At 39.4% G+C, this 14,753-nt stretch overlaps 1 protein-coding gene across 1 annotated transcript in view; it reads right to left on the bottom strand.

Moving 5' to 3' along the window:
- IRAG2 (inositol 1,4,5-triphosphate receptor associated 2) overlaps window positions 1–12,015 on the bottom strand; it is a 67,223-nt gene extending 55,208 nt beyond the window's left edge. The window contains exons 1-10 of the mRNA XM_087935614.1: window positions 11,436–12,015; window positions 10,891–10,911; window positions 10,625–10,735; window positions 9,881–10,061; window positions 8,970–9,016; window positions 7,685–7,751; window positions 6,200–6,358; window positions 4,531–4,648; window positions 4,008–4,058; window positions 1,794–1,871 (exon numbers count right to left, since the gene is read on the bottom strand). Coding sequence (XP_087791740.1) covers window positions 1,794–1,871; window positions 4,008–4,058; window positions 4,531–4,648; window positions 6,200–6,358; window positions 7,685–7,751; window positions 8,970–9,016; window positions 9,881–10,061; window positions 10,625–10,735; window positions 10,891–10,911; window positions 11,436–12,015 — 1,413 coding nt within the window. The remainder of the gene's footprint in view (window positions 1–1,793; window positions 1,872–4,007; window positions 4,059–4,530; window positions 4,649–6,199; window positions 6,359–7,684; window positions 7,752–8,969; window positions 9,017–9,880; window positions 10,062–10,624; window positions 10,736–10,890; window positions 10,912–11,435) is intronic.
- Between the last annotated feature and the right edge of the window lie 2,738 nt (window positions 12,016–14,753).

Raw genomic sequence — 14,753 nt, 5'->3', positions numbered from 1 at the left:
AAAAAGAAAAACCCACCATGAAATTGCATCCTAGCAGGAAAGAAACGACACTAAAATTCTTTTATTTCTCTTTTCCCTCACTTTGTGGCTATTTTTTTTCTAAGATAGTGATTGCCTTGTTATTTATTATGGCTCTTATTAATTCTAATCAATGCATCAAATGATAACCTCACTGAAGGTTATGAACCACTGTATCTATTAGTGCAGTATGAGTTGATAGAATTTGTTCCATTTCCTAGCCTGGGGTCCATAGTCACCAGAACATTTTTGTGAGGGAAATCTAGGACCTATATCATTTGTAGTCCAGCACCTTCACTAACCACACCCTGCTGGCTTCTAGATTTTTAATTTTTTAAACGTACGGCGATTAGCCAGGAAATTACAATGTTAATGCAGAATTGCAATTTTCTTGTCTGTTTACTAGCTCTGTTTGATCCACACTCATGTATTTCCCAAGGTGCACCACAAGAGGGAGAGCTAGTTCCACACCAAAAAGAAAAACAAGCAGCTTTCCTGCACTGTCATCCAAGCCCTCTCCCTCTACTGAAGCCGCCTCACAAAGGGGCCTTGCAACTGGGAAGGTTCAGCGCTACCAGGATTCTAACAGTCTGCACAAAGTGCTGACTCGGCTCTCCACCCAAGTGGTACCTATTTATCTACTTGCAAAAAATATGCTTTCGAACTGCTAAGCGGGCAGAAGCTGAGGCGAGGGATGGGAGCTCACCCTGCCGCGCAGTGCTAGGACTTGAACTGCTAGAGCAAAGACCATCATTAAGCAACTGTACTTCTCTGGATTCTGGGTTGAGAGAAAGGGGGACTGACCCAAAATTAGTTGGTGAACTTCTGTGCCTGGTTATGTACGTTACATTAGAAATGAACAGACCACATTAACCTGACCACCATCTTGTCTGTTTTGTTAAGCACCTGTTTCTGCAGAAGGGAACACAAAAATCCCTGTTCCTGCCTGAAGCGTTTGTGCGCATAAATTGAAGAACCAGAAAAATGAGTGTAAATGAATAATTGGCTGGAGGAATCAGAGGAAAGCCTTCAAAGCATCAGTGTCAAGTGTTTCAGAAGACAGACATGCATTAACATTTCAATGCTCACACCAAAATGCTTCGCAAAATCTTACGCGCTCTAAATAGGTTATATTATGTTACATGCTGATGCCTATTTTGTGCAGAAATGCTGAAGAATTTTAACAAGGATACCACCAACATAATTAAATATTTCAGAACTGACCAAGAATTTGAGGGAGACAGTTCTTTTTAACTATACTTAAGAAAGTTATAATAATCTCTTGATTCAATTACATCATACACTTCTCAAGTTATGAAGATAGAAATTCAGATCTGGAACATTTGCTAAGTGAGATGTAAATGTAATGCTTAGAATCTAGGTTTATTTAGGTTTCAGCTCAAATTCCTCTTAAAAATATAATTTAACACTGAGGAGACAGTATCACAATCTCCCATGTTTACATGTGCCTTTCAAAGGTTCTCTGATGCTCCTCCACCAATTACAAATGTAAACAACACATATCCACTTTCAGTTTTAACTGTGGATTTTGGTTAAGGCTACAATCTCTGATCATTCCAAGCCAGTGTAACCAGTGATTAGGAATGTTGGATTCTGTAATGCAACATAACTGGAAATCTAAGAGTAGGAATTACTCAAAAGTCTTTGGAAAATAATTGACTTGATTATCTTGATTAAGGATACTTGGAAATATCTGAAGCATTGAACTGAATCTCTGCCACCCCACCCTGAAACAAGATGTAGAAGTCACTTACTTGGAGTTCATTAATATTCTGGGACAGCTCCTCAATCTTCTTCTGGAGACCATCTGAATCAAGAGCATTTCTAATGTTCTGATTTAAAGGACATATTTGTTATTACTGGTTTCCTTTTCTACTACTGTAATTCTCTGATGAAAGAATCCATCTGATGAAAAAAGATACCTTAACAGAATAACAGAATTAGAAGGGACCTTCTAATCCAACTCAAGCAGGAGACACTATACCTTTTCCAGACAAATGGTTGTCTAATATCCTTTAAAACCTCCAGTGAACCCACAACTTCTGGAGGCAAGCCGTTCCACGGATTAATTGTTCTGTCAGGAAATTTCTCCTTAGTTCTAGGTTGGTTCTCTCCTTGATTAGTTTCCATCCATTGCTCCTTGTCTTGCCCTCAGCTTTGGAGCAGGGGTCACCAACCTTTTGGACCTCAGGGACCACCAAATTCATAATTTTAAATCCCACAGACCAGAGACCCTGGGAAAATCCCAAAAAAGTCCACAGGAAAATTTCCCACCCCGTTTTCCTACCAATCAATCATTCTTTATTTGGGATCGCAGGATACCGTCTCCAGCTCCATTCTCAAGGGGAGAGAGAGAAAGAGAGAGAGAGAGAGACTTTTGCCTTCATGCAAGAAAAGCAGCAGAAACAGCAGAAGTCTTTCTTTCTCTCGCCCAAATTCTGCCAGAAATGAGTCTTTGCTGGCACAGCCTCTTGGAGCAGGATGCCTTGCAGTGCCAAAGACTCATTTCTGGCAGAGTTTGAGGGAAAGGAAGACTTTTGCTGTTTTCCTAGCATGCAGCCAAAAGCAGAAGAAGCAGCAGAAAGAAGCAGCCTGATGGCCAGGTCTGGCACATGAGGCGAGTGGGGCAAGTTCTCCCCCGCCCTTTCTCCCTTCCCCTCACTACCTCATGTTGTTTGCAATGCAAGCGATACAAGCCTTGTGTTCCTCTGGGCCATGTGGGTGGCGCATCCTTGTGTTTCCGCACATCCTGGATTAATTGCTTTGGAGGTGACATTTCTCTGTGGACCACCAACATTTTTTTGCAGACCACCAGTGGTCCCCAGCCCACTGGTTGGTGACCACTGCTTTGGGGAATAGGTTGACCCGTTCTTGTTTGTGGCAGCCCCTCAAATATTGGAACACTCCTATCATGTCAGCCCTAGTCCTTCTTTTCATTAAATTAGACATACCCAATTCCAGCAACTGTTCTTTATGTTTTATCCTCCAGTCCCCTCATCATCTTTGTTGCTCTTCTCTGCACTCTTTCTAGAAATTCTTCCATAAAAGAAGGTATTTGGGGACAAATTCTTATATGGTTTCCTTACACCTATGTAGAATCCAGAAGCTCAAGAGATATGTGTGAATGGTCTATCTTCCATTATATAACAATCTCTCTAGTATTCTGCAGGTTTTCCTGGCTTCCCACAGTTTCATTCCATCCCAAAGCAAAAACCTCATTTTTAAATTCCTGTCATGAATCTTCTTCTGGCTGGGAAGTGTGGGCAACAAGGAAGGGTGATTGAAATGTCTTATTTAAAAAAAGCATGCACACAACATCAATTACGCTGCCACCTCCAACAATCGAACGAACTCAAGAACACCAGTGATAGGATGACACCAGTATAGCAAATTCTGCCCTTGATAAATTCTTGAGGAATTTCTTCACCCTCTGCAGAAATTTGGGGGAATTATCCACTTAATTGTTCTGCCCATAAATCTGGTGGAGAATATTGAAATGCCATCTCTGTCGGGCTATTACAGTTGTCCTCAACTTACAACTGTTTGTTTAATGACCATTCAAAGTTACACAGGCACTGAAAAAAGTGACTTATGACTATTTTTGACACTTACAACCACTGCAGCATCCCTGTGGTCACATGATCAAAATTTGGATGTTTGGCAACCGTCATGTATTTTATGACGGTTGTAGTACCCTGGGGTCACATAATCACTTTTTGTGAAGTTCTGACAAAAAAGTCAATGGGGAAGCCAGATTCATTTAGCAACTGGTTTACTAATTTGATGGCTTGCTTAACGATGATGGCAAGAATGGTCATAAAACAGGGGAAAACTCACTTGACAATTGTCTTGCTTAACAATGGAAATTGTGGATTAATTGTGGCTGTAGTCAAGGACTACCTGTATATACTGCACAGCAATAACAAAATTATCACCCTATGATTCAGAGTATTCACACACATTCTTACCTCCTCTTGAAGAGAAGAAATCTTAAGAACAAGGGACTGATTCTCCTTTTCCTAATTATGAAAAGAAAGTGGAGAAGAGAAGCAATCAGATGTTTATCAGGAACCTGAGGGGGCGGGGAAGACCAGGGTCAAGGGTGAAATGAATGGTGTGTCTTAAGAGTTAGCTGCACCCAGGTAATGCCGACATGGTCACTCCTAATAAATCATTTTTTTTACTCGGAGAGATGCGGCTAGAGACTTATGATTTGAATGGGGGTGAATGTTGGAACCCTGACAGTGTGTTGACTTACATTTGGCACTTGCTCCATGTACCAACACAATGCAACACAACTTGTAACAGATGGCCAAAGTCCTGCATTATACAGTGGTGGGATTCAAATAATTTAACAACTGGTTCTCTTGCCTTAATGATTTCTTCCAACAACCAGCTCACCAAACCGCTCAGAAAGTTAACAACTGGTTCTCCTGAATGGGAGTGAACTGGCTGAAGCCCACCACTGCTTGCATACAAACATCAACTCACAAGCTGTTTATTCTGGATTGCCATCAACTGCTTCTTTTCTTCAGAGGTACCCAGAATGTTCTTCACTTCTTCCAATTCCTCTTTTAATGTTTTCACTTGACTTGCAGACTGCTGGAAGCTAGAAAGCCAAACAAACAAACATTTGCGATAGACAAGGAAACCTATTCGATTTTTTTTTCAATGTTTCTTTGTAGATATTTTTGTGTGTTTTAATTATTGTATGCACCAAGATCACATTCTGGGGACAGATATAAATATGAGGTGTAAATAAATATATATTTTAATATAGCTGCAGTGAAACTCAATAAAACTAAAATAAAAATGATAACAGTGGCATACAATAAACAAAATCTAGATATAATGATTGAAATTAACTAAACATTAAAACAGTTTAAGGTAAAGGTAAAGGTTCCCCTCGCACATATGTGCTAGTCATTTTCTGGCTCTAGGGGCTGATACTCATCTCCGTTACAAAGCCGAAGAGCCGGCGCTGTCCACGGAGATGTCTCCGTGATCATGTGGCTGGCATGACTAAATGCTGAAGGCGCATGGAACGCTATTACCTTCCCACCAAAGTGGTCCCTATTTTTCTACTTGCATTTTTACATGCTTTCGAACTGCTAGGTTGGCAGAAGCTGGGACAAGTAATGGGAGCTCACTCCATTACATGGCACCAGGGATTCAAACCATTGAACTTTCTACATTTCTGGTCGATAAGCTCAGTGTTTCAGCCACTAAGCCACCGTGCCCCTTAAAACAGTATATATTGGTCTTTCTCAACCTTGGCATCTTGAAGATGTGTGGACTTCAATTCCCCGTATTCCTCAGGCAGTCAGAAACATATTTCTCTATCTTCTCAATTTTACAACAAAGACATTTCAAAATTGATCACATTTCTTGAATACATTTCTTGAATCTACATGGAATAATTAATTCCCTGAGTAGAACCAGAGCTTCATTAGTGTCAGTGTTCTCGGATAAAGTGCCACGGTTCCATATTTTGAAGTACAATTCACCATCTCATTTGCATTTTTAATTATTAGATTTTTCTCCATAGGTGACATTAATGTGTGCAATGACTTCAAACAAAAAGGTAGATCTAATAAAGCTCAGAAAGAAATTCCTATGGTACTAAGTTCTCTAAAAATGCAGTGTTTTAGAATAAATCCATTGCAATACTATGGCTGCAATTCCTACTATGGATAAATGGTTGCAGAAGTTGGCTGAAATGGCAAAATTGACTATTTTAATTAAAGAAAAGAATATAAGTACTTATATTTCCACATGGAGACTGCTTCTGAATTTTGTGCTTGAAGTGAAAAAGAATGAAACTTTGATTTTGATTGATAGATTGATAGATCTTTATAGAAATGGCTTGTTCATATTATTATGAAAAAAACAAAAAGTTCTGATTTGATGCTAACGGCTTATTCTACTGCAGCAAAGACGAAATCAATGTTTCCTTTTCTTTTTTTCTTATCCTCCTCCCTCACTTCTCTTCCCCCTCTTCTTCCCCACCATTTTCGTATTTACTTTCCGATTTTGTATCTTATTTTATTTATAACCCAAACCAAAGAAACACCCCTACTATGGCATTTTTATCTAGAGCGACAACAAATCTTGCTAAACCCACAAAAAGAACTTTCATTTATTTTCAAAAGCATCGCACCTTTTTATCTGATTCCGCAGTTCCCCGCTCTCTTCCATCAGTCTATTGTTGGTCTCATCCATGGTATCTAGTGCCAGCTTCAACTGGTCATTTTCCTCTTGAAGTTTCTGGTTGTTGAACTGAAGATCAGCTACGCAAGTAATCAAGTCGGACGTTTCTCTGGAAGGGTAAAAAGACAAGAGGACCTCCCCATTTTTATCTTCAGTTGCTCCATGTTTTTAATGGAGGAGACCAACAGCAGGATGGGTGTTTAATGCTAAGAAAATTTCTTCCCATCTGCACCTTTTCTGGCCAAGTCCCATCACCCAAGAACAACTCTACGGGGGAGCACTCTTCTGCATCAGACAGCAGCAGTGGGATACATTTTTTTTTTACTACCGGCTTGGTGGGCGTGATGTGACTTGGTGGTCATGGCTTGGTGGGCGTGGCAGGGGAGGGATACTATAAAATCTCCATTCCCTCCCCACTCCTGCGGGAAAGTTACTGCAAAAATCCCCATTCCCTCCCCACCCCACTAACCTGCTTTCCAGCTCCATTCTCCTGTGCAGGGCAACCAAAGAAGACCCAGCCAATCAGCTGGGACTCGGGAGGCAGAGAAGAGATGGGGGCGGGGCCAGCCAGAGGTGGTATTTTCCGGTTCTCTGAACTACTTAAAATTTCCGCTACCAGTTCTCCAGAACTGGTCAGAACCTTCTGAATACCCACCTGTGATCAGACATACAGCTATTTCTCTCCACTGATAATCCAGATTCCCTCATTTCTGAAAGCTTATCCTTGAGAGGACATTGCTAACTGCGAATAACAGGTAGTCCTCAACTTCCAACCACAATTGAGCCCCAAATTTCTGTTGCTAAGCCAGGCAGGGATGAAGTGAGTTTTGCCAAAAATCACGTGATTGAAATTCAGACCCTTGGTAGCGGATTCATATTTATGATGATTGCAGTGTCCCAGGGTCGCGGGATCACCTTTTGCGACCTTCTAACAAGCAGCCAATGGGGAAGTCAGATTCATTTAACAATCATGTCACTAACTCAACATCTGGAGTGATTCACTTAATAACTGTGGCAAGAAAGGTCGTACAACGGGGCAAAACTCATTTAACAAATGTTTCGCTTATGCAACTGAAATGCTGTGGTTCAATTGCAGACGCAAGTCGAGGACTACTTGTACAACCAACAGAGAGAAACTCACTGTCTCTCTGCATTTTTGGTGGTTGCATTGTTTAACTGATCTTACTATTAAGGTACTATTTTCCCAGCATTCAATTCATACACCCTTTGCTCTATATCCTGCCGCCCTTAGGACAACACAGAGCGAGTTCAACTTTCTGTGGGGCAGCCATTCGGATGGTAAAATGTTATCACATCCTTCAGTCATTTAAAAGACTCTGTGTACCCATTATTCCTGCCCAATTAATATCTCTGATCTTGGTTCCAGTTTCTTCCGTTTCCCATTTCTGAACCTATCGACTAAAACAGGACTCACAAATCTCCTCTTGATATATCACCGCCAAGTGCTTCTAGGCTTCCAGAAGTTATGTTCAATCTTTTTGCTGCAAAAAGAAGTTTTCACTGATAAGGCAAGAAAGAAATCAACTTTCCATTCCATAAAGGATTTTAAGCACAATGGTTGCCTCTGCATGACTGATATTGCACTTTCACTTTTATGACTGTCCTCAAATGCCCTAATTTAGCATTTGAAAAAAAGCAAAATGACTCATTCACAATCTTAGAACGAGACATAGCACTTAGACTTATATACTGTTTCACAATGCTTTACAGTCCTCTCTAGAGGTTTACAGAGTCACAGAGCATATTGCCCCCAACAAACCTGAGGGCTGGAAGGCTGAGTCAACCTTCAGCAGTCAGAATCGAACTGTCGAACTGCAGCCAGCAAATCAGCAGAAGTAGCCTGCAGTACTGCATTCTAACCACTGTGCCACCACGGCTCATTGCTATCTTAGCAATGATAATCGAGTTTAACAGGACAGGGATAAGAGATACCATTGGAAGGAACAAAGGAAGCTAATAAACCCCTAAGTTTTCCTAATCCAGGACTGATCTGCCAACCGACAAGTCTCTTGGTATGATCTGGTTCCTTATTCCCATGTAACATTTCAACTTTTTAAAAAAATATTCAACAAAAAACAGAAAGTAGCATGTTGCAGAACAAACCACCAACTTATTAGCTAAAACCAAGTTTGCAAATGTGTTCACCAGCCCAGAAAATAATTCACCTACTCATGCAAATAATTCAGCCAATTATTTAGCACAGCTTCTTCCCTTCTAAACAGCTTCAGAGTTCTCTTTAGCTAGATTTGTTGCAATGAAAGAAGTGTATTAACATTTCAAGACTTTTTTTCAGTTTCAAACAACCTATTTCTCTCTCTCTCTCTCTCTCTCTCTCTCTCTCTCTCTCTCTCTCTCTCTCTGTGTGTGTGTGTGTGTGTGTGTGTGTGTGTATGTAGAGAGAGAGAGAGAGAGAGAGACTTAAATCTTTTTCACAACTTTAGGCTATAATGGAGGGAAGATAACTCTCTTATTGATGAGGAACTCTGCAGCTGGTGGTTTACATAATCATTGATAGTTTGAAAACAACAGTGAGATTATTCCTATTGGACTGCAGGCACAGGGCTTAACTTTTAGCACTTTTTATGCATGTTATACTCATGCATAAAATTTAACTTTCCATAATACTTTAAATATTACTCTAATACATTTGTATTGTTATTAATTCTGAACGCAGTTCAATAAATCTGATAAAGAAATACCTGAGAAATTATTTTCAGGAGTTGCCTCTTTGGTGGGTTGCTCATTCCTGAAAAACAGAGGGGCAGGGGATTGTATAATTCCAGGTATCTGAATACAAGGTAATAGAAATGGCTCTAATCCATGATATTAAACATTTTTTGCATTTTTAATATGGTGTACTGAAAAAACTTTTTCTTTGTCATGATTTGTAACCTGTTTTCAGTTTCTTAACCTATATAATTATATGGCATGATATCATCCATCCTAACTTCTTATCAATGACTCTTATACACACCAGAACTACTAGACACAATTGTTTTTCCCCGAATGCCATCAATCTGCTAAACCATTAATTCCCACAACACTGTCAAACTATTTACTAAGACTGTATTGCTATTCTTCTTCTCATCCTTCCTATTACCTATCTCCTCCCACTTATGACTATAATCTTGTTGCTTGTATCTTTATGATTGATATTGTTTAAATTTAGTTTCCTAGTATGATTTGATTGCTTATTGTACCCTATGACTATTATTAAGTGTTGCACCTCATGTTTCTTAACTCTTGATGAATGTACCTTTTCTTTTATGTACACTGAGAGCATTTGCACCAAGACAAATTTCTCATGTGTCCAATCACACTTGGCCAATAAAGAGTTCTATTCTATAAATAATTCTATATTTAGTCACTATGGAATAAAGGGATCAGCTTTGTAGAAGTTTGCTAACTATGGTAGTTAAAACCAGAAAGCAAAGAGCAGGAATAAATTATTATTTTCAATGGAGAACTACTAGATATGGAATTCATTAAGGATTCAAAGAACTCTAGGAAGGTGTTTTTAATTTATGTAAAGGGTTATTCAATGGAGTTAAGATCAATATATGGGGTTATCATGCTTTGCATTACAAAAGGAGAGATAACAGGCAGGTACCAGTTTCTTTTGCAATCTTCAATCCATTCTTTCATGATGGCGTGGTAGGTCTCCAAGTCCATGGAGATGTCCCTATGATCAGGATCAAGCATGTTGCATAAATCTTCAAGGCCGCTGTCTTCTGAACTCCGACTTGTCGTGTTCCTCAGGAAATCAACTAATTTAGAAACGGCAACTTTGCCTAAACGTAACAATGAAAATTAACAGAGAGGTTCGTGTTCAAATGATGTTCATCATTTTGATGTAGATCAGTGATGGCTAACCTTTTCGTTGTCACGTGTCAAAAGTGCGTGCATGCACGTGCATGTATGCGTGTGTGTGCCTATACCGATAATACAATGCGTGCACGACTCCCCCCCACCCTCCTGCGCATGCGCACCCTGCATGCGCCCCGTCCCGTGCATGTGCAGCAGATACCCGAAAATCAGCTGGCTGACAGGGAGGCGCATGCGCAGTGGATCTGTTTCAGGCGACGGCTCACGTGCCAGCAGAAATGGCTCCCTTCCGCCATGTGTGTCATAGGTTCACCTTCACAGGGGTAGATTGTTTTAAATTATGAGTAGACAATTAGCATTCTGACTGCTAATGTCAACCCTTGACTTTTAACTGTAAACTATGCTGACAATTTTCAACAAAAGATAATCCTGGAGAGGTCTGTTGTAAGTCTGAACGGTCATAAATTGAGGACTACCTGTTTAAGTAGCCTACCAAATTCATTTTGGAACTTTTCAACTGTTACATTACCTCTTCTTTCTACATCACATGCAGAAAACATGGTAGTCAGTAAGTCTTCTTCACAAATCAGGCTTGTGTCAGAGTCTTCATTGTCTCTGTTGTCCATTGCCCGTTTCCATCCTATGAAGACAAAGAATATTGGAAGTTGGTTTGTTTTTCCACATGTAACTAAGATAACTGCTTTTAACTGGCTTTCCTGCTCACTTTTTTATGTCGTATATCTAGATTAAATGTTTTGAACTTTGAAGCAAAACAATTTGCTTCTCAAATTCAACTCTTCCCAAGCCTATCTTTTCCTTCCTTCTGTTCAGCTTGTACATTTATTACATCCGCAATCAGGTTGAAAAACCATTTTGTGTTTATGGGACTGCCTTCTCATTGTTAGTTTCCACAAACTAGCCAAAATAATACTATAAAAAAGCAGGATACATAATAAAAAGCAAAACCAGAAGGAGTGGAGTGGAAGAGAAGGGCCTTGGAGGTCTTCTAGTCCAACCCACTGCTTAGACGCGAAACCCTGTACCCTCTCCTTGCCCAATCTCTTCTTAAAACTTCCAATGTTGCAGCATTCGCATCCTTTGAAGGCAAGCTGTTCCACTGATTAATTGTTCTAACTATCAGGAAATTTCTCCTTAGTTCTAGGTTGCTTCTCTCCTTGATTAGTTTCCATCCATTGGTTCTTGTCTGCCTTCAGGTGTTTTGGAAAATAGCTTGGCTCCCTCTTCTTTGTGGCAACCCTTGAGGCATCAGAACAATACAAATACATACGATAATACAAATAATACAAAAGTAGCCTGTGTGGTCTTCCTTCAGTCCTTACCGAAGGATAATCTTTTGGGTGGTGGTGAAGGAAAAGAGGGCTGTACGGATTTTGGTCCCTGGATAGGTAAATCAGGACTCGATGTGAAATAGCTGCATTCCAAAGATGATGCGACCTTTGGTTCGATATTACTGTTGCTACAAAGATAATCAGAGGTTGACTCTCCATGCTTAGTGAGATGGGGTGAACCATTCCCTCTCTGATTTACCAAAACCCATGATTTGTTGAACTTGTCTTTATTCCCACCCAGAGAAAAGCACTCGGAACGAATATCAGAAATACGTCGATGACGTGGTGTTTGCACCATACTAGGGGTTGGAGAGAAGATGTTGTCACTGGAAGGACTTAGCAAAAGGAAGTTGGTGTCCAGGGAACTGTTGCTTTTTAGTGTCCGTTTCTTCAAGATTTCTTCCAGGTTCTTCTTTGTGTTACTCTGTGGACTGTCAAAGTTTTTTGACTGGAATTTTGGAATCTGCAAGGCAGGATTCAAAGTTTGGTCCATCATGTTGATAGCTTGGAGCTTTCTGCAAAGGCTGGCCACAGGATGATGGCGTTTCCCACAAGTATCTTTGGAAGACATTTTTCCCCTTGTTTGAGAGGTTACCTTAAAAGGGGGGGAAGACATACATTTTTAAAAAATGATAAGATTGAAACTTCAGATATTTCCTTCATTCATCCAAGATTGAAGATCAAGGACGGTCAAACTTAACTTTAAAAGAATGGGATGGGAAGAATCGCCATTTTAACTATTTTTCAGGTTTTAGTGTACAATATAATTTAGCCAGAGAGATCTCTAAAGTTTATCAGTCTCCTCAACATATATCTTATCATCAAGACTTCCTGAGTCTTTCAGATTCTTTTTTTTTTTTAATTTTTAAAAATTAGTTATCAAATTATTTAAAGAATTTCTATGATTGCCCACCCCATGTCTGGGTGGCTAATAATATTAATATAATGAATATAATAATAAGTTTTAATAATCACTCCTCAAATAGATTAAATACGCTATTATAAATAAGGTTGGTTCTATTTTTGGCAGCAGGCCAACTACTCATTTATTTATTATTCAAAGAATCTAAACAATTTCAAAGGGCAAGAAACCAGTTCCAAAAGGCATTCTAGTATCTATAGTAACATGTTGCTTGTCTTTACCTTTTGTTAACAGTTTATTTATACATTTTCATTTAACATACACAAGTGCTTTGTGAACAGTGTATTGCCTGAGTCAATTTGCTTACATAATTATACTTTTCCAGCCCCTAATTTCTACCTCTATTATCCAACCATTGATAAAACAAGTCCCATGTTCGAAAATACTCTATACCTTCTTTTTTCTTTTACCTTTTTTGTCAATCTGTCCATTTCTGCACAATCTAATACTTTTTAAATTACATCTTCTTCTAAACCAGGGGTCCCCAAACTTGGCAACTTTAAGACTTGTGGACTTCAAATCCCAGAATTCTCCAGCCGGAGAATTCTGGGATTTGAAGTCCACAAGTCTTAAAGTTGCCAAGTTTGGGGACCCTCTGTTTTAAACTTTGTCAATATAGATCTCATGATATAATTCAAGACTTGCAGAGCGTGGTCCCTGACTTACAATCATTTGTTTAGGGATCGTTCAAATTTACAAGAGCACCAGAAAAAAAAAAAAAAAAACCTTCTTATGGGCAGCCCTCACACTTATAACCATCCCAAGGGCCTTAATAAAATCACATAGGGCTTCAAAAGTTGACACCGCCAGCTTGAAATGGACCCGGAAACAAACTGGCAACCATTTGCCTGTTACAAGAGTAGCGAAAGGCAGGTTTCAACATCAGGGATACAATCGTTGCTTTTGAAAGGCAAAATGGCTGCCTGGGAACAAAATGGCTGCCCAACGGGAACACCATTTCCCCACAATGTTTCCAATCATGCTAGCAGGTCATTTTTGCCCTTCAAAAACTTCCCTGTAAAGAAATCTGAGATGTTAAGAGACCGCTGCTTTGATCTGTAGTGTGCCAACTTCCTAATTAGTTTCTTTACAGAAGAATTTAAGGGGGGGGGGAGATAAGGAAATAGGTTAATGCACAGGAAGGGGAACAGCTCGGAGCACAGTCGTTAATTTAAGGAGTCGCTGAGAATTGCTTTCAATGGCAGTGGCATAGAAATATATTTAATCAATCAATCAACAATAAAAACCCCAGCTGACTCCATCTTCTGGTCAAGTCCGTACCAAATCATCACTTCATAATGTTAAAAAGCAGAAAAATAAAACTGAGAAAGTGCAAGGTGAATTTTGGCACAGCATGAATACATTTGCATGCAATGTTATTCCAAAGAAGCTACATAGCCCACCAACTATTATGTATTTTAGATTTCACATTTAAGGATTTTAAAGCCTAGTCATTTGAGCTTACATTTTCTTCTTCTTGGTGCTCGCCGAATATATTAGAACATTGTTTCTCAATCTCAGCCATTAAGATGCATGGACTTCAACCCTCCAGAATTCCCCAGGCAGCCTGGCTGGCTAGGGAATTCTGGGAGTTGAAATTCTTGTATCTTAAAGTTGCTGAGTTGAGAAACAATGATCTAATATATTAGCTAAGCATCAAGTAGGGTAAAATGTAAGCTGAAATGATAAGCTTGTATTATCTCAATCACAGTCCTACAGATCAGAGATGGTGAGAGTTTTAATCCAGCATATCTGAAGACATTTTGTTTGGAAAAAATTTTTAGAGCTGGTACTCTACATGAAACATAGAAAACTTTAACCAATAAAAATTGGACATAAATATAGGAACAGAATCTGCAGTAAGGATAGAATTACCCATCTTGAACAATGCTGACTTTATTTTGATATAGCCCACTTTCTCCCATACTGGTGAAAAGTGGGAGAAGTCTTCAAAGGTTGATGACCACTGCTTTAGAAGGCATTCCTTCATTATTTCATTTATTCCAAAATATAAATTAAATTGTTGCATACATGTGCTGGCCTTCCCACCTAGGAGACTGTTGTCCCCAAAACTAATATCACCTGCATATGAAATTTCTTTCTAGATAATTTGAATGAAAGTCCAATTCAGCAGCTTTCCTTGGCAGAAGTAAAAGAAAAAAGAGCTGAAGTAACGAATATCAGCTTTCTGCACCAGCTGATGTACACAACCTACATGTCAACAATTTCCTCCAAACAGGAGCAATCTGCAATGAATTATCAGGAACCAAAACATATAGGCCAAAATACATTTTAAAAAAGGAACCTCCTTGCAAGTTTTGAACAGCTAATGTAAAAGATCATACCGAGTTCACAATGGCAGCAATGTACTTAAAAAAACAAACAAA

The sequence above is a fragment of the Pseudonaja textilis genome, chromosome 5 (assembly GCF_049901715.1).
Source record: "Pseudonaja textilis isolate UNSWEBS1 chromosome 5, rPseTex1.2, whole genome shotgun sequence".
Lineage (NCBI taxonomy): Eukaryota > Metazoa > Chordata > Lepidosauria > Squamata > Elapidae > Pseudonaja > Pseudonaja textilis.
The sequence above is the reverse complement of the archived record's forward strand: the minus strand, read 5'-3'. Positions and strand labels throughout refer to the sequence as shown.